Source organism: Typopeltis vanoorti, chromosome 10, assembly GCF_054136105.1.
Source record: "Typopeltis vanoorti isolate ZY-2024b chromosome 10, IOZ_Tvanoo_1.0, whole genome shotgun sequence".
Classification (NCBI taxonomy): domain Eukaryota; kingdom Metazoa; phylum Arthropoda; class Arachnida; order Uropygi; family Thelyphonidae; genus Typopeltis; species Typopeltis vanoorti.
The window spans coordinates 31,037,613-31,057,499 of record NC_143558.1 but is presented as its reverse complement, the minus strand read 5'-3'; the positions used below and the strand labels follow the sequence as shown (position 1 = coordinate 31,057,499).

At 37.9% G+C, this 19,887-nt stretch overlaps 1 protein-coding gene across 6 annotated transcripts in view; it reads left to right on the top strand.

The window, feature by feature from the left end:
- The window catches only part of LOC150102306 (uncharacterized), a 263,333-nt gene that overhangs the window by 167,634 nt on the left and 75,812 nt on the right, over positions 1 to 19,887 (top strand). For all 6 annotated transcript variants that reach the window (XM_090399073.1, XM_090399072.1, XM_090399068.1 and 3 more), the window contains one exon: positions 2,762 to 2,925. In XM_090399073.1, the coding sequence (XP_090255199.1) occupies positions 2,762 to 2,925 (164 nt within the window). The remainder of the gene's footprint in view (positions 1 to 2,761; positions 2,926 to 19,887) is intronic.

Below are 19,887 nucleotides of genomic sequence, written 5' to 3'. Positions count from 1 at the left end.
AAGACACCCAAGTTTGCAACTTTATTCCTTCACAAAAAAGAGCTTCTTTCAAACACAATTCACTTAATGCAGCTTTTTTGCCTTTTATCCTGTTGAGTGCTACCAGGTGATCCCTTTGTGTGCATGATTCAAAAAGTTGTATGTATACCTCAAAATCAATTTCTGTTTAAAATCAGTCATGCAAATTGCCACAAGCTGATTTGTCTGATTTTACAACACTCTTCAGAAATAGTGTTCATCCTTAGGTTTGGGGACACACACATGTATGCACACTCACCCAAACCCACCATTTGTTTTAATGATATGTTTCAATAAGTCAATAGAAACTCGTAAACTTCATAAAAAATAAAACTATTCTATATATATAGGTAGGTTTTTTTGGTTAAGCATTCTGTGGGAAGTTTTTGATATTGAGACAACATTATAATATAAGGAGTTTATTAAAAATGAGCTGATTGCTTTCAAAGATTATCTGAACAACTTGCATCCCAATATAAAATTCACTCTTGAACTAGAACAGCACAAAAAAATTACCTTTCCTTGATATCCTTGTCAATAAGTAAATGAAGAGGGGAAAAATGTTATTCTTCTCCGTATGCGGAAAACCTGCCACAATTGGAAGATTTTTAAATTCTGCTTCACGCCCCATTCATTGCAAAAGATAGGCATAATTAAAACTTTATGAGACAGGTCATACAATATATCAAGCATGTCATTTAAAAGGAATGAAGAACTGCACTAGAACCTTGCACTTAATGGTTTTGAACCCAAGACAATCAGAAAAATTCTTAATACATCTCCTGCAACTCCCTTACTTAAACAGGATTTCAATAATGCAATCATGCTGCTTACATCAAGAGTGTCACAGACAAAGTGTTTGCGTTATCCAATGAGTACAACATAAAAGTGGCTTTTTTACCTTTACAAAAAATATCAAGATTCCTACATCTGCCAAAACCTCCTCATCACCCCCATGAAAAAAACAGGTATCTACGAGATTCATTGCTCTTGTGCCATTTGTTATGTAGGTCAGACAGGGAGGTTGAGAGAGAGAGATCTGCATGTCTGAACACCTAAAAGACATTGAAAAAAGAAAAGAGAACAAAAATCAGCCCTGTCGTTCTGCATAGCCACTACTGGCCATCATGTACTCTGGCAACAAACAAATGTCATATATTGATAATAACTTTCACAAGAAAATATAAAGAAGTATTTGTGAGGCTTCTTTATATTTTCTTCTGAAAGTTATTATCTTTCACAATTTAGGATCCCTACACAATGCAATAAAAATCAAGGCTTAATTTTACATCCAGTATGGCCTGCTTTCATCAAAAATTTAACTGCCATGGACCTAGGCTATAGCATGCGCGATACCACAGAATGTGATAGCAACAACTAGCAATGTTCCAACATGCATACAGTAAAGAATTTATCATTTGTATTCTGGTTTTCAATTATATTTAGCAGGTGCAAAGTTATCAAAAGTAATCTATTTCCTACATGCCCCATTGCATGCAATGCATATATTATATGTTACTTCTAAATAACTGATTAACATTTATATTTATATGTGTGCATCAAGATTTATATTTACATTTATATTTGTACATGTATGTGTATAAATATGTTCATACATTAACATCCATATTTGCAGGCCTGTGTAGCTCAATGGAAGTGACGCTTGCATCTTCTGCACTAGGCCACCCAAAGATAGACTTATAGTTCAAGTCTAGTCGCGACTAGAGGAACTTAATCTAAGCCTTTCTTCAACTGGTTCTCGAGTTAGTCGATCTTTGGCACGGGCAAGCAGGTTTTTTTCCTGAAAACTTTGGTTTTTCGTCCTATAAACTCAAGAAAATTGACTGCGGAATGTAATATTATTTCTGACAATAATATATCCTGTTAGGGTTAGGTACCAAGAGATAGCAGCACTTGTTTGCTGGTCTCTTCATCAGTGGCCACCTGTGATTAGTGATAGACATGGGCCAGCTATCTCTGATTGGCTAATGGATATTGAACTGCCCACTCAGTCTTCAAAAGCTAGATAGGGTTTAAAGGCCTCACCTACTCCCTATAAGGGAATAAAAGGCATTAGCTTATTATTATTTAAAAAAAAAATTTTCATCCATATTTGCATATTATTTATATTTTTATATCTACATATTTTACAGTATATAACCCAAACATTATAAGTAGTTTATATTACATTACAACAATTGGAAGTCGATTCTATTGGCAAAATTAAATAATTTTGAGTAATGCTTTTGGATAAGTCACTGTTTTGATGCTGGCCACTTGTTTCCTGAAGTGATGATGTGTTGTATTAGAGACATCTGGACGGAGTCCAGTAGCTGACAGTCATAGAGTAAGTGATCAACAGCCTGCTGAAGCGTGCAAAATGGCGATTCCAGAATGCAGAATCTATTTAGATAATGTCTTAATTTTCCATATCCTGTTAGTTGTGTGGTTAAACCTGGAGAGATGGCATCTAATTTCAGCTGGAGTCTGCTGCTGATATTTGGCACAAATTATTTTGTTCTTGATCTGTTTTTAGACATCTTCCATTCTTCATCCCACAAACTTAGGCTTATTCTTCCAATGTTTTTATAGCTGATTTTGAATACTTTTGATAACTTATTTCTAACTCTGTGTGTATTTTTTTTTTTTAATTTCTTCCATGTGACATAAGGCATTTATTGATGATTTATAATTGGGTAGTTTAATGGTTACTCAAATTTTGTCTTTTTTTACTGTTTTTCAGTTCTGTCAATTCAGCTGCTCTGGCTGCTGATGAGAACTGTATACAGCACTTTGATAACATGCATACATCTGTTATTAGAACTATAAATCCATTAGTATTAGAAGATACCTGTAGCAATTCTGAAATGAAAGAATGTATTCGATATGCAAAAAGAAATGATAAAGGTATTTCTTAATCTAAAAATTAAAGTACAGATTAAAACATTGTTATAGTAATTTTTTATCAGTGTAATAATCATGTAATGGATGAATTTTATTATTATGTGACACCTCCAGGGAGTCCAAAGACTCATTGAGGAAGAGTGTGCCAACAGCATCGAACGATTGATCTCCTTTCAACTACTAACCGCACTCAAACTTGCTTAACTTTTTTTTTGCATGATCCATTAGTAGCAGAGACTACCAATCGACCAACCTTTGCTGACTATCAGTGTGAGACTACCACCTTTCTTATCAGAGGCCAGTAGTCTGGATAGTTCCTTCTCTATAGGCCAAGTTTGGCCTTTAGAGAAGACACTATACAGACTATCTAATCCTCAGCCCACTCATGGAACTAATGAAAGATATATTTATAACTTTTTGTTGACAGGATATTCACATAATATATATGTACATGCACACTCATGCATACTGTGTTGAAATAAGTGATTCCTCCTGTTTTAGGATACTGTTATATGAGACACGTACCCCACACTACTATATAAGGCAAGCCCACAGTTAATTTTGCACAGTGGACTCACCCTACAAAATTATTTGTAGGTAACATTAACAGTCAGTAGAATGTCAATGTTAGTTGTAGGATGTTGCATAAACAGCTGCTTTTTATGGAAGGGCAAGCTGCACATGATCCAAAAATCAACCATAGCAATCAGTAAAGCAAATTACACTCAACAAATCAGTAGAGCAAAAAATCATGCTACTTTCCTTTTCTGTTTACATGGGCAAGTCTTGGTGTATGATCTACATGAAAGAAATCATGTCTTAGTGCAGCATTTACTAAAGTGCGGTCTGTGGCCTGGTATCATTCCTTCAAAAATAAATTACCACTTCCTGTGAACTGTCAGGAGAGAAAAATTGAGCTAGTGAAAAAAAATTCTAAAAAAATGACAGGAAATGTCTACTATTGTTTATTCAAGGTTAATAACACACACACACATAAAAAAAAATACACTCTTAATTAGGGCAAGACCATTGCCCTAATCAATACCAGTAAATATATCTGATATTTTACTGATATTACAAATCTACTTATTTAATTTGGCAAGTTACATACATTCATACATGTATGCATAAGTGATGGACTGAAAAATTATACTGGAAAAAACTGGTCTACCGGTTATGTAAAGTTGGATAAATTCTGCAGAGTTGGTCTGGAGCTATTTGTCCTTCTTTGAACTTAGATATAGAAGGACAAACACCAATAGATGTGCAACAACAAGAATAGTGAGAGCTACACCCATGGAGATACTGAGAACCAGCTCAATAGCAAAAGTCATATTTCCATATGCAAGTAACAAAATGGCTTATCATGATGCATGGTATCGTTGCTGAATGATGTAATCTTTCCCCTTTGCTTGACTCTTCATGGTTGTACTTGAGTTGAAATTGGGAGGACATGAAATGAATCTCTGCAATGGATTCCTTACTAAGCCATACAAATAGAAATTTCATTGAAAACTCCTCTGTAAATCATGGCTTCAGCTGTATCCCTCCACCCACTACTTTGACTCCTGTCAGGCATACTTGGCATAATAGTGGCAGCAAGATTATTCACTAACTGTCTTGGAAGCTCCTTAAAGCATCACCATTGGGTTCAGTGTAGCATGCTGTCTTGTGACTAGTCTGCAGAATAACCATTTTAATATATGGACTAAGGGATGATAATTGCTAATTTAATCCGGCAGAGTGTATGGTTATTAATGCATTTTAAGATAAAAAGATTATATTGATGTAACTTGACGGCAGGATATTCATACAGCTAGAGTTTAGGGATAATTCTTGTTGAAGTTCAGAGGTCATATTGCAAAAATTGCCAAAATGGTTAGCTAATTAGTTAGTTAAAATGGTTAGTAGTGTATGGAGATTCTATTGTTAGAGTATTGTTTAATGAGAGAGTCCATAAGGTCTGCTATCCAGGAAAGGAGAAATAGCAAGACAATTTATGCTTTGGACATGAGGAGGAAATGAGCAAGAGAATGAGTGATGGTTGCAGGAATGAATGATTTAAGTATACATAAGAAAAATTATCATGAAGTTATTGAAGAGAGTGAAACAATATAGTGGGAATGGTTGTCAGAAACAATATATTGAAGAGAGAGATAACAATATAGTGGGAATGGTTGTCAGTATGTTGCTGAGGTATGAAATGAGTTGAAACAGAGGGCAAGAATCATGAATGGTATGTTGGCAGAGCTGTGTGAGGAGAAGGATGTACAGTGTGTAGATGTGTGGCATGTATTTAATAGAAGAATGGAATTATACAGACGTGATGGATAGCATTTGAATAGTTTTGGAGTGAGTGAACTGGAGAAACTCTTGCTAAATGGAAGTGCAGTGTGTGGTAAAAGCAAGAGATCAGAAAAGTTAGAGATGAAGTGAAAGATTATGAGAGTGGTATTGATATGACAGAAGTGTGTGACAGTGAAACCAGTAATTGTGTGAGAGATGAAGAGAGAGCAGGAATGCAAGAGGAACAGGGAATTGGGTGAGCCTGGGTGGATAAGGGAGACATGGCATAAGGAGAGTGGATGTATGGGGATGATCAGCAGAGAAATGGAATAGATTGGGATGTGAGTGGTGTAGTTGAGACTGAGGTGGATATATGTGGTAAACGGTGATAAATGTGATTTGGCAAGTGCAAGTATGTGTTGGGGAAATCACAGCCATGATTGGGCAAGTGCAGGTGTGTAGTGGGGAAATCACAATCAAGTAGCTTGGGTAGGAATGGTCATAGACCTAAAAGTGAGTTGCTGTGTTTATTTACAAATTCTAGGAGTATCAGAAATAAGGGAAATGAAATGGTTTCATTTATTGAGTTTATTCACCCCATAATAATTGGAATAAGTGAATCATAGTTGAATGAAGATGATATCCTAACAGGAATAGAAATGAAACAGTACAGTGTTTTTTGTGAAGATAGAAAGGATGATAAGGAGGGGGGGTACTACTGATGATAGCAGCTGAATTATATTCACATAACACAGACATGAAACAGCAAATGGCAAATGTTATGAGTCAGTGTGGTGTGAGGTGGAGGTTGATAGAAAGGCATATTTAGTTGGATGGTGCTATAGGCCAGGGAATGTGGAGAGCAGTAATGAGGAAATGTATAAACAACCTGGGTTAGTGAGCAGATGAAGGGTGATTATTATGGGTGATTTAATTATGTCTTTATAGATTGGAACGAAAAGATAACATTTGGGAATATGGAAAATGAATTTCATGAGTTTCTTGAAAGACAACTCTCAGGCAGCATGTAAATAAGAGAGAGCACACAAGGGCTGAGAATTTTAGATCTGATCATTTCATCTGAGGATGTAATTGTGAGTGAGGTTTTCCACTTTCCTTTATTAGTTGAGAGTGATCATGAAGTGATCACGTGAGTAGTGACTAGCCATATGAAGACTTCTTTGGGGAAAAGATATATGCAGAAGTACAAGGCTGGTGATTATGACAAGCTAAGGAGGCAGCTTGGAGCTATAGCATGGAATGAGGAGTTGAGCAGTAAGGAAATAAATGCTACTTGGGAACTGTCAAAGAAATACATAACAGCATCAATATGTGAATGTATTCCAAAGGTCAAAAGGCTGAATAAGGTAGGTGTAAAAGGGATGAATGAGGGGATTAAACATGAAATTTGGAACAAGAAGAAGGCTCCTTAAACGTGTGGACAGACTTATGTGTTCGTCGAACATGTTGTTTATTATTTTAACGGTATAATAGAACACAGAAACTAAGTAAATAATTAATTTATTGACTTGATGCTGATATTTCGCTGGTATTATAACCAGCATCTTCAGAGCACAAAAACACTGTTTGTCACAATACGCGAGACTAAAACAACATGGTGTACTTAACCCAAATTGTAGCAGCAGCACAAAGACTAGAGTCCTGATTTTGGTGCCCTCTATCTGAAAAAAAAAAAAAAAAACACTATCATATATTACTAGAGTCCTAGAAAAGTGTTAGTTTTTTCTTAATATGACTGTCTCCCAGATCTTCGGCAAGTTAATACAGCCATATTTGTTGAGATTTGGAGTGTGTTTTAGGGCTTCTGTCGCCTCTAAGAACAATCTCTCTGATCTGTGTAGTACTTTTGTGTTTTTCCAGTTGATCCTGTGTGCAGGGGTATCCAGAGCATGGTCTGCTAGGCCCGACTTCCCATAATGATATTTTCGGACGTATCGTTTATGTTCGCTGATGCGGATGTTCACAGTTCTTCCTGTTTGACCGTAGTAGGCTTGATTGCATGAGCAGGGTACTAGGTAGACTCCTGGATGTGATAAAGGAGGAATGCTGTCCTTGGGTGAGCGGATGAGGGTGGCTAATTTGCTACATGGTCTGAATGTGGTGCGTAGTTTGTGTTTATTGAGGATTCTTGAGATCTTTTCGGAGGTGCCTTTAATGTAGGGGATGGTGACTGTTTTGTTGTAGTTCTCTGTGGTAGATGGTGGGAGGGGTTTCTTAGGAGCGTTTAGTATTTTGTTTATTTTTTGTGGATTGTAGCCGTTGGCCAAGAAGGTGTGGCGTAAGTGAGTCAGTTCAGCAGTCAGGGCCTTGTCATTTGAACAGATTGCTCTCGCTCTATGGGTTAGCGTTTTTAATATGCCATATTGTTGAGAAGGATGATGGTGTGATTGTTTGTGTAAGTATCTGCCTGTATGTGTGGGTTTTCTTAAAACTGAAAATGATAAGGAACCATCTGGGAGACGTGTGATGAGTGTATCCAGGAAGGGTAGACAGTTGTGGGCTTCCAGTTCCATAGTAAAGTGGATTTTTGGATGTTGGCTATTTAAATGTGCTAAGAATGTTTTCAATGTCTCAGGGCCATGTGGCCAAATAGCAAGCACATCATCAACATAGCGTAGCCAAAGTGTTGGTTTGAGAGTGGCTGTATTGATTGCTTGTTTTTCCAGGTGTTCTATGTAAAAGTTGGCTAGGGGGGGGAAAGGGGGGGAGCCCATGGCTGTCCCATCAATTTGTTTGTATATTTTCCCTTTCCATGTGAAATATCCTGCATGTATTGTGAATTTGAATAGTTCAAATATATCAGGGGGGAAGTGTGACTTCAGTAGATTGAGGGTTTCTATTAGTGGTACATTTGTGAATAGTGAAGTGATGTCAAAGCTTACTATTAAGTCTGAGCTTTTTAGTGTGAGGTGTTGTAAGATGCTTTTTAGGTGTGCTGAATTTTTGATAAAGGAGGGAGAATTGTTAGTGAGAGTGGCTAGTAGCTTTGCTAAATGTCTAGCCAGTTTGTATGTGGGAATATTTATGACAAGGCCCTGACTGCTGAACTGACTCACTTACGCCACACCTTCTTGGCCAACGGCTACAATCCACAAAAAATAAACAAAATACTAAACACTCCTAAGAAACCCCTCCCACCATCTACCACAGAGAACTACAACAAAACAGTCACCATCCCCTACATTAAAGGCACATCCGAAAAGATCTCAAGAATCCTCAATAAACACAAACTACGCACCACATTCAGACCATGTAGCAAATTAGCCACCCTCATCCGCTCACCCAAGGACAGCATTCCTCCTTTATCACATCCAGGAGTCTACCAAGTACCCTGCTCATGCAATCAAGCCTACTACGGTCAAACAGGAAGAACTGTGAACATCCGCATCAGCGAACATAAACGATACGTCCGAAAATATCATTATGGGAAGTCGGGCCTAGCAGACCATGCTCTGGATACCCCTGCACACAGGATCAACTGGAAAAACACAAAAGTACTACACAGAAGCCCTAAAACACACTCCAAATCTCAACAAATATGGCTGTATTAACTTGCCGAAGATCTGGGAGACAGTCATATTAAGAAAAAACTAACACTTTTCTAGGACTCTAGTAATATATGATAGTGTTTTTTTTTTTTTTTTTTTTTTTTTTTTTTTTTTTTTTTTTTTCAGATAGAGGGCGCCAAAATCAGGACTCTAGTCTTTGTGCTGCTGCTACAATTTGGGTTAAGTACACCATGTTGTTTTAGTCTCGCGTATTGTGACAAACAGTGTTTTTGTGCTCTGAAGATGCTGGTTATAATACCAGCGAAATATCAGCATCAAGTCAATAAATTAATTATTTACTTAGTTTCTGTGTTCTATTATACCGTTAAAATAATAAACAACATGTTCGACGAACACATAAGTCTGTCCACACGTTTAAGGATTCTTCACGGAGACGATATCGTATGCAAGACACGACGATATGGTAAGTGGAAGTTGAAATTAGCGCGGCAACTAAACAGGTTAGCCTTCTTAAAGAGGTGCCGAGACACCAAATTAATACCGAACTGTTTTAAAATCAAAAACAAGTTCCACTCGGCCAAAGCCCAACGCATCTATAAACGAGCGAGTGTAGCGCTTTTACGCGAACAAATTAACACCACTCGTCGGGAATTAGCACAAGCAAATACAACCATCAGCGAATTACGAGAATCACTACATAATATTCTAAATACGGAACTTTGGCAGATCTTAGAGAACATCACCGACGCAACGGCAAAAAAAGAATTCGACAGAGTCAAAAACCGGCACCAAAAGAAGTTCGAAAATCTACAACAACGGAACACCATACAACGACCACAATTACAACAAGACCTCGTCGTCGTGAATCTATCGTCACTCACCTTAAGCAAAGAAGCCACGACTGCTTTAAGTCGAGGGCACAACTTTGCCATAACTCCCAAGCAAGTTCCAAAAGCCGAAATAATGGCGTCCATCGAACGAGGCATTTACGACCTGCCTCCAACAATAGCTAACAACATACGTTTAGATGTGGCCAACATCCTAATCAAGTCCAAGCCTCCAAAAAATAATATCCCACATAAGGAATTCATTGCAATAAAAGAGCTACACAACAACAGCCAGATTACCATAACAAAAGCAGACAAAGGAAATGCAACCGTGGTGATGGACACAACTGAATATGAAAACAAAATGCACACACTATTACAAGATCAGTCAACATACAAAATTATAGATCGCAATCCTACCAACACACAAAAGAATAAGGCACGAAAATTATTAAAAAAAGTCACTTCCTGGCCCAAAGACACGGTTAACAAACTCAAACCTTTCCATGTTAAAACACCGAGGATCTATGGATCACCAAAAATTCACAAACCAGGCACACCCCTACGCCCAATTGTGGACAGTATAAATAGTCCCACATACAAACTGGCTAGACATTTAGCAAAGCTACTAGCCACTCTCACTAACAATTCTCCCTCCTTTATCAAAAATTCAGCACATCTAAAAAGCATCTTACAACACCTCACACTAAAAAGCTCAGACTTAATAGTAAGCTTTGACATCACTTCACTATTCACAAATGTACCACTAATAGAAACCCTCAATCTACTGAAGTCACACTTCCCCCCTGATATATTTGAACTATTCAAATTCACAATACATGCAGGATATTTCACATGGAAAGGGAAAATATACAAACAAATTGATGGGACAGCCATGGGCTCCTCCCTTTCTCCCCCCCTAGCCAACTTTTACATAGAACACCTGGAAAAACAAGCAATCAATACAGCCACTCTCAAACCAACACTTTGGCTACGCTATGTTGATGATGTGCTTGCTATTTGGCCACATGGCCCTGAGACATTGAAAACATTCTTAGCACATTTAAATAGCCAACATCCAAAAATCCACTTTACTATGGAACTGGAAGCCCACAACTGTCTGCCCTTCCTGGATACACTCATCACACGTCTCCCAGATGGTTCCTTATCATTTTCAGTTTTCAGAAAACCCACACATACAGGCAGATACTTACACAAACAATCACACCATCATCCTTCTCAACAATATGGCATATTAAAAACGCTAACCCATAGAGTGAGAGCAATCTGTTCAAATGACAAGGCCCTGACTGCTGAACTGACTCACTTACGCCACACCTTCTTGGCCAACGGCTACAATCCACAAAAAATAAACAAAATACTAAACACTCCTAAGAAACCCCTCCCACCATCTACCACAGAGAACTACAACAAAACAGTCACCATCCCCTACATTAAATGCACATCCGAAAAGATCTCAAGAATCCTCAATAAACACAAACTACGCACCACATTCAGACCATGTAGCAAATTAGCCACCCTCATCCGCTCACCCAAGGACAGCATTCCTCCTTTATCACATCCAGGAGTCTACCAAGTACCCTGCTCATGCAATCAAGCCTACTATGGTCAAACAGGAAGAACTGTGAACATCCGCATCAGCGAACATAAACGATACGTCCGAAAATATCATTATGGGAAGTCGGGCCTAGCAGACCATGCTCTGGATACCCCTGCACACAGGATCAACTGGAAAAACACAAAAGTACTACACAGAAACCCATATAAATCAGAGAGATTGTTCTTAGAGGCGACAGAAGCCCTAAAACACACTCCAAATCTCAACAAATATGGCTGTATTAACTTGCCGAAGATCTGGGAGACAGTCATATTAAGAAAAAACTAACACTTTTCTAGGACTCTAGTAATATATGATAGTGTTTTTTTTTTTTTTTTTTTTTTTTTTTTTTTTTTTTCAGATAGAGGGCGCCAAAATCAGGACTCTAGTCTTTGTGCTGCTGCTACAATTTGGGTTAAGTACACCATGTTGTTTTAGTCTCGCGTATTGTGACAAACAGTGTTTTTGTGCTCTGAAGATGCTGGTTATAATACCAGCGAAATATCAGCATCAAGTCAATAAATTAATTATTTACTTAGTTTCTGTGTTCTATTATACCGTTAAAATAATAAACAACAAGAAGAAGGCTCTTTGGAGGCAGTATGAGATGAATAATGGTAATAATCAGTTAAATGAAGAGTATAAACAGCAAGCTAGGAGAGTGACTCAGTAAGGACAACAAAAGTGCACTATGAGCAGAAATTAGCAAATTAAGAAAAGAAAAACCCTTGAGTTTTTTTAGATATGACAAGTAGAAGGAAGAATGATTATGGCAAGAGATGTTAATGGATGAAAATGGCAAAATGGTAACTGCTGCAGAAGATATTATTGAGGTATTCAATAATCAATTTATAAGCATGTGCTATCCTCATCAGGGTGAAATCTCAAGAACCTCAAGTGTAGAATACATAAGAGAGGAAGGCTTAATTGTGAGCGAGTCATAGGTATATGAGGAAATAAATAAACTCGATGTCAATAAGGCAATAGGATTTGATGACATATCGCCAAGTGTCTTAAGGGGATGTTCCAGGGATTGGCGCTAACATTGAAATGCCTGTTTATTCGGTTCCACCTGTATGTATGATTCCACTAATGTGGTATAGAGCTGGTAATCTTTTCACCCCAAAATGCATAACCTTAAACTTGGCCACATTAAACTGATCTCCATTTTCCTTAGCCCAGTCTGCTAATCTATCCAAATCATCCTGCAAAATTTTGACATCATGTGTATTAACTATTGCTCCACCCAACTTTGCATCATTGACAAATAACTGAACAGTTCCTCTCAAATCCTTTCTGATATCAGTAATGAACAAATTAAATAGCAAGTGTTATGCTTGCTATTTATTTTGCCACAATTATGCTTGATGAGAAATTGCATTCTTGTTTTAGAGTGACATTTTTTTAGCGTACTTAATTTTTTAAAAACTTCCTCTCCCACACATACCTTGATACTTTTTTCAGGTTAGCCTAAAAAGTAGAGTAATAATTGCATGCAAGCAGAGTGGTGGTCAAGTTGATGGCTAGAGTCAAAGTTCAGCACATTTTGTTGATTTTTCCCTGCTAATGAATAGAGTATGATTTAGCGATTTAGCACAGTGCTCACATTGTTGTCCAGTAGAGCCAAAGTTATCCTGAAATAATCTTAGTTTAGATCACTCAAGTTTTTGTAATCCTCTGTATCTTTCTCACTCATTAATGGGCTTCCAGAGGCTGCTCACCTTAAATGAAGTACCGTGGGTACTGCTGGCCACCATTTAACATAATGGTGGAGATTGGCCTGCCTCTGAGAAGAGCCAAGTTTTGGGATAGTCTTATCTGTCAGAACCAAAGTACAGCATCGTAAAATGATCCTGGTTTAGTTACATTTTCAGATTACTTAATTTTTGGGAAACATCCGTACTTTATTCAACCCTTGGTGAAAGTTGAAATAAAGAGTAACGACTCATATGGCGTGCGTGTGTGTGTGTGTGTGTGTGTGTGTGTGTGTGTGTGTGTGTGTGTGTGTGTGTGTGTGTGTGTGTGTGTGTGTGTGTGTGTGTGTGTGTGTGTGTGTGTGTGTGTGTATTAGGACAACTTGATATGAAATTAACTATCTCTGTATACAAGTTGACTAGTTTTGAAGATATTTCACATGTGAACTGAAAAATTTGGCCATGTTTGGGTAAAATAAGGATGCACACAAGAATCTAATTTTTTGTTAATATAACAAATAATTGTATTTGAAATAATGTAGTCTTTAAAAATCCATTGCCAGTCTGAATTTGTTAATTTGTGTTTCTTTCTTAAACTTTTTTTTTCTTACTTAGATACTACTGTAATAGAGTGGTTAGGGAGTAAGGGTGCCAAATTTAAGAATGTTTATTTATTTTTGTAGCCTTTCGGTATTTTTTGTACACTTCAAACACTCATCCATGTGATTTTTTAAATTATTTTACGAATATTTTTAAATATTTTACGAATTAATTCAGAAAATGAGGTACTTTCAATTATGGGATACTGTATTTTGGAACTGACTCCACTTTTCCTTCATTAAAGAGATTTTGAAGCCTATTGTTGTTTTAAGACCATAGGTGCACCTCTGAGTAATTATATTAAAGACAATGATGGTAAAATTACATAAATCCTTTCATGACATAAATCATCTCATGGCAGAATTTTATCTGTGAAAAAATGCTAGTCTTCACCATATTTCCCAATACTAGTATTTTTATGAAATGAAGTAATTTTAAATTGATATATTTGTCTTCTTGACTGAAAAAAAAATGTATAAATGCATGCTCCAGGTCAAAGCTAGATAACTTGAAAGAGACCTCCAAGTAGCCTTTTAAGTAATGTGGAGAACCGACAATGGGTTTTTTTGACCTAATGTCAAGTTCTTACCTTCTTGTGGCACACCCATTAGTAGGTATCTATTTGGATATGAAATAAATGATAATGGACTAGAAATTTGGGATTTAGCTGACTGGCTTGTATCTCATTGGCTTAAACAAAATTAAACGTTGGTATAAAATGAAAAAAATTTATTCCAAGTGGGGCATCATCTAGTTTAACAAGGTCACACTGTTGAACAGTGAAAAGTCAACTACTGGATGAAACTCAAACTTAACATCAGCAGAATTCAGGAGTGACATCATCATCAACAGAAAAGATGTGGAAATAGCAGATGAGTTGAGAAGTACCAGATTGACATAATAGATGTTTGAAACAAAGTAAAAGGAGAGATTCTTCTAAATAAGAAATACAAGCTGTTATATTCAGTCAACGATGATCAGCAAAAAAGGAGGAGGAGTTATAGTATTCAACACTAAATATGAAGATAATCTTCTTGAATGGCAGGCAATATCAAGTAATTGAATAGTTTAATTCCCTGTTCCCAACAAACATCAGAACAGGGAATTAAACAATGAGACTGCTTTGTGTTCATTGTCTCACAGAAGAATCAACTGAGGAAGAGGTGGAAGAATTTTTTGAGGTATTAGAAAAGGAGGCTGACACAAATTAAAAGGAATGATTTGTCCTTGTTGAAGATCTCAAAGCAGAATAGGAAATGATTCCTAGACACACAGACATTATTAATACTACCAGAAATGTCCAAGTAGTCAGACTCATTGAGGGAGGCCACATATCATTTACACCAGCTGTCATACCTTTTTTGAATTCATTCACACTACTTACATTTCCTCCCTCCAAAAGCATTCTATTCCAATCACACTTTTGCATCTGCTGGTATCCTTATTTTATTTTATTTTTTTACACCTTTAGGGAGTCCAAAGACTCATCGAGGGAGGGCATCTACTCTACTACTCTCCATCTCCACCAACCACAACTACCTTCATCATCTACATCAACGCCATCTACTGCCGACCACCATCACTAGTGTTTTCACAGACAAGCATCCATGCCCCACACGCGGGATTCGAACCCGCAGCATTTTGGCTGGATAGTGGATACGCTAACCACTTTGCCAACCAGGCTGGCTTATATGGCCTTTTCTCAAGGAGATCTCTTTCATATCATCCTCCTTTCTCTTGTTTGCTAGTGTCTGCAGTCCACAAATTCTCAATCTGTCCTCGTAATTTATTTTCCACCATCCTGATATCATATTTGATACTTTTCTTTGCACCCTCTCCACTGTATCTGCATCACCATAGAAACCAGATCTGTACACAGTAGTCCACGTAAGGTCATATCAAAGTCTTGCAAAGGGACAAAATGACTTCTTTATCCTCGGTTGGCATTGTTCATTTCAGCATTGTAATTATCCTCTGAGTTGTATTTATAATCTGTGTTATATAGCCCTCAGACTTCAACTTTCTACTAAAAGTCCAGGATCCCTAGCCTGATCAGTTGCTTCTAGCATAATCCCACCAATATAATATGCATTGGATATCTCATTACACCAAACTTCATAAGTTTTGATTGCTAGAACTGATAGTCATTTTCACATGTCCACAATTCCAACAAATTCAAATCAGTCCGAAAATGATGCATGTCGTTACATTCCTGATTATCCTACCTGTCTTTGCATCATCAGCAAACAGCTGTATGCCATCATTTAAATCCTTCTCATTGTCATTAATGTAAAGATTGAATAACAATGAACTAAAGGCTAGTCCTTGTGGCATGCTGCTTGTCACCTTAAATCTTTCGGATTCCCCCCCTCCCCCCAATAAATGACTTTCTGATATCCGTTAGTCAGTCATTCTGTTATCTATGATAATTGTTTATAATCTAATCCCATATCCTTCACTTTATGCAACAATCACCGTGCAGTATTCTGTGAAAAGTGTTAGCAAAGTCGAAAAGTATCATGGTGTAATCATTCCCCCTTTCAAACTCAATGATAACATTATTATAAAATGTTTGCAAGTTACAATACGACATTTCCTAAGTAAACCTGTGCTGTTCTCTTCACAGTATACATTCTCTGTTAACTCATTTCTGTATGCAAGTTCTTATCAACTGTTCAAAAATCTTCACCACCACTCCCGAGATATTGATAACTTAATTGAGAGTCGCCGGAGAATGTGGCAGGAATTTTGAACTCTTCCGAAAAAAGTGCTTTTTAATCGGTGAATAGTCTGACTTCTGTCAAGAAATGTGCTACATTGTTTTTCTGGAATACGAGTGTCCTTCAGTGGTTTTTTTTTTTTTTAAGTTAGTTGTTGTCGCTATATTCTGTATTTTGGTTACCGAGAAGACGGGGTCGGAATCGGATGTATGACGATGGAAGAGAAGACGAAGATGACTTAAGTTTTCATTATTTAGTTTTATTTTATTTATATTTAGCATACTTAAAAGTATTATTTGTATTTTGTTTGTACTTTTACTTATATAGTTGTACTCCCTTATACTTATTTAGCATTTAGTTGTAATAGTTCCTCGATACTATTTTGAATAATGGCGGCAGTTAAAATTACAAATAGCATATCACCAAGTCTTCCCCCCATTTAAGGACTCAATTTTGCATGATATAATATGAGATTTTGTAGCATGCGGGACCGTATGCATTCTGGAAGGTGAGAGAAGGGGAAATACGTATATGTGCAAAATGCAGGAAATGGGAGGAACTCGGTGAGTTACGGATGATTATAACTGACCTCATTGAGACTATAACTGACCTTGTCGAGTCAGAGGCTGGAGATTCTCCACGTAGAGAGATGAGTGGTATGACAGAGGGTGAGAATAGCGAGAAAAATATTAATAAAATAATGAGAGTGGGGAGTATGGAAAAGTTGAAAGATTGTGAAAGTTTTGGAGGTGGTCTCAATTGGGAGGATGAATGGCAAATAAGAGTGGCTGACTTGCAGAGAGAGAGAGAGAGAGAGAGAGAGATAAGCTGAAGAGCAGGTGGAATGTCTAGGAAATGAGATGAGAAGTGGGAAAGATGAGATTAGGCGAATGCAAGACAAATCAGAGTAGGAGTGAGAGAGAGTTATTGGAATGGTAGAAGAGGAGAGAATAGGAACAGTAGAAGAGAGGGAATGAGAGAGAGTTATGTCAATGATAGAAGAGGAGAGAATAGGATAAGTGGGAGAGAAAGAGATGGGAATGATAGAAGAGGAGAGAATGGAAACAGTGGAAGAGAGGGAATGAGAGAGAGTTATGGGAATGATAGAAGAGGAGAGAATGGAAACAGTAGGAGAGAGGGAATGAGAAGAATGCGAGGGAGTGCTGGAACCAGGGATGTCAGGAAGGCAGGTAGGTAGGGGAACACAGAGAGAAAGTGTTAGAGGAGAGAGAGTGAGGGATGCATGTGAGTAATCGAGGAACAGGGTGGTAAGAGGTGTAATGTATGGGGATACAATAATCTGTGGTGTGCAAGATAGGATGCGTGAGGAGTGTTTGCCTGGAGGAACAATAGAAAGTGTGGCTATGGCAATTAAGAGGGGTGAAAGGGTGGACGAGATGATTGTGATGGTAGGAACAAATGACTTGATAAATTGGGCAGCGAGAGATGAGATTCTTGCTTGAGATTGTATGAAAGAAGACGTAGAGAGGAAAGATAGTGTGCGTGTTGCCTAGGTATGATTGTGATGAGCTGAGCAGAAGAGCAGAAATATTGAATAATATAATAGCTAGAATTTGTCAGAAGAGAGGATTGGAATATGTGGATGCTTGGAGAGCGTTTGAGGACAGAAAGGAATTGTATGTGAGAGACCGCTTGGATTTGAATGAGGAAGGATGTGGGCATCTGGAGATACTGTTGTTCTGAACAAGTCAGTGTGTCAGTGCAGGGAAACTAGAATGCCCAGCGTGGATGGTAGCCGGGGTGGCCTCTTATGAGAAAGGGTACTTGGGAGAAGGGGAACGACAGGAGGTAACGCTGAACCCAGTGGAGTCTAGAGGGGATAATGTTGAATATAGAAACAGTGGCATTTTAGGAGTATCCGAAATAAGGGAGAGGAATTGGTGGCGCAGATAGCATCAGCCTGGCCAAAAATTATTGGGATCACAAAGACGTGGTTGACAGAAGAGGATATAATAACAGGAATAGAAGTAGCAGGGTACAGCATTTTTTGGCAAGATAGGAAGGGAAAGCATAGGGGTGGAGTACTGCTTAGAGGACATAAGTGACAACTTATGTCCTCTAAGAGTGGAGGTTTTGGAAGGCAGTAACAATAATGATTTTGAAAGCATATGGTGCGAGGTAGAGGTGGGCAAGACAGGACATTTAGTAGGGTATTGCTACAAACCAAGGAGCACAGAAGGTGGGGACCAGGAGATGTTTAGACAGTTGAGCTTGACAAGTGCAAGAAGAATGATTGTTATGGGAGATTTTAACTACAGCAGTATAAATTGGGGAGAGGAAGATGCATGTAGCAATAAGGAAATGGAATTTCTAGAATTCTTGAGGGACAAATGTCTTAGGCAACATGTAATAGAGGGAACAAGAAGTTCAAGAGTTTTGGATTTGGTCATAGCATCAGAAGAGTTCATAATAACCGAGATGACATCTCTTCCACCAGAGAGTGACTATGTGGTTTTGACTTGGAAGATGAATAGAATATCAAATATTTGATGCATGAGTATCAAAGAGATGGGAACATATGTGGAATTATAAGGCAGGTGATTATAATAGTCTTAGACATCAACTTGGGGAAGTTTCATGGAAGGAGGAATTGGAAGGCCGTGATATCATTAGTGCTTGGGAAATTGTGAAGGAATATTTGTTAGCAGCAATAGTAAACTGTATTCCACAAATGAAAGATGAGGACACAATTTGGACTAAAGTGAATGACAAACAATATTAAACAGGAACTGCATGTGAAGAAGAAACTATGGAAGAGATATAAGGAGACAGGTGAAGAGCAGATGCATGAAGAATATAAGACACAGGCCAGGAGAGTGACTAGTATGGTAAGAAAGGCGAAACTGGAATGTGAGAAGAGCTTGGCCCTAAGATCCAAAGAAAACCTAGGGAATTTTTTAGCTATGTGTCCAGTAGGAGAAATGATTGTGGAAGAATGACATTGTGGGATAAAAATGGGAATAGAGTGACTGATCCAGAGGACATAGTGAAATTGTTCAAGGAACACTTTATTGGAGTATTTCATCCTGGAGGAGTAAAGTTTAATACTAGATGGATAGGGCAAGTTCGAGATTTAGAGGTGCAAGAGGAGAGCATGTTCCAAATACTAAGCACTCTGGATGTCACTAAAGCTGTGGGACGTGGATAGTTAACCACGAGTTTTGAGAGAATGTGCTAAAGAAGTGACAGATCCTTTGACCTGGCTTTTCAATGAAAGTCTGGCTACAGGAGAGGTGCCCAGGGAATGGAAGGAAGGTAAGATAGTACCATTGCATAAGGGCAGTAACAGACTGGAAGTGTCTAATTATAAGCTAGTTTGTGTGTAGTTGTTAAGATCTTGGAGAAATTAGTGAGGGACTGTATACGGCATTAGGCAGATGAGGGTAATGTTACTTGTGAGAGTCTGTATGGATTTGTTAAGGGGCTGTCTTGTTTTAGTAATATGCTAGCCTTTTATAATAAAGTTACAAGAGCAGTAGATGAGGGAAAAGCATATACTGCAATTTTCTTGGACTTAGCGAAGGCATTTGACAGGGTGCCACATGATAAACTGATATTTCAGTTGCAGCACATGGGTTTGGATGTAGGTTGGTCAACTGGATTAAGGATTGGCTGTCTGATCGGTATCATAGAGTTGTGTATGGTGGGGCAGTTTCAAGGAGGCAGAGG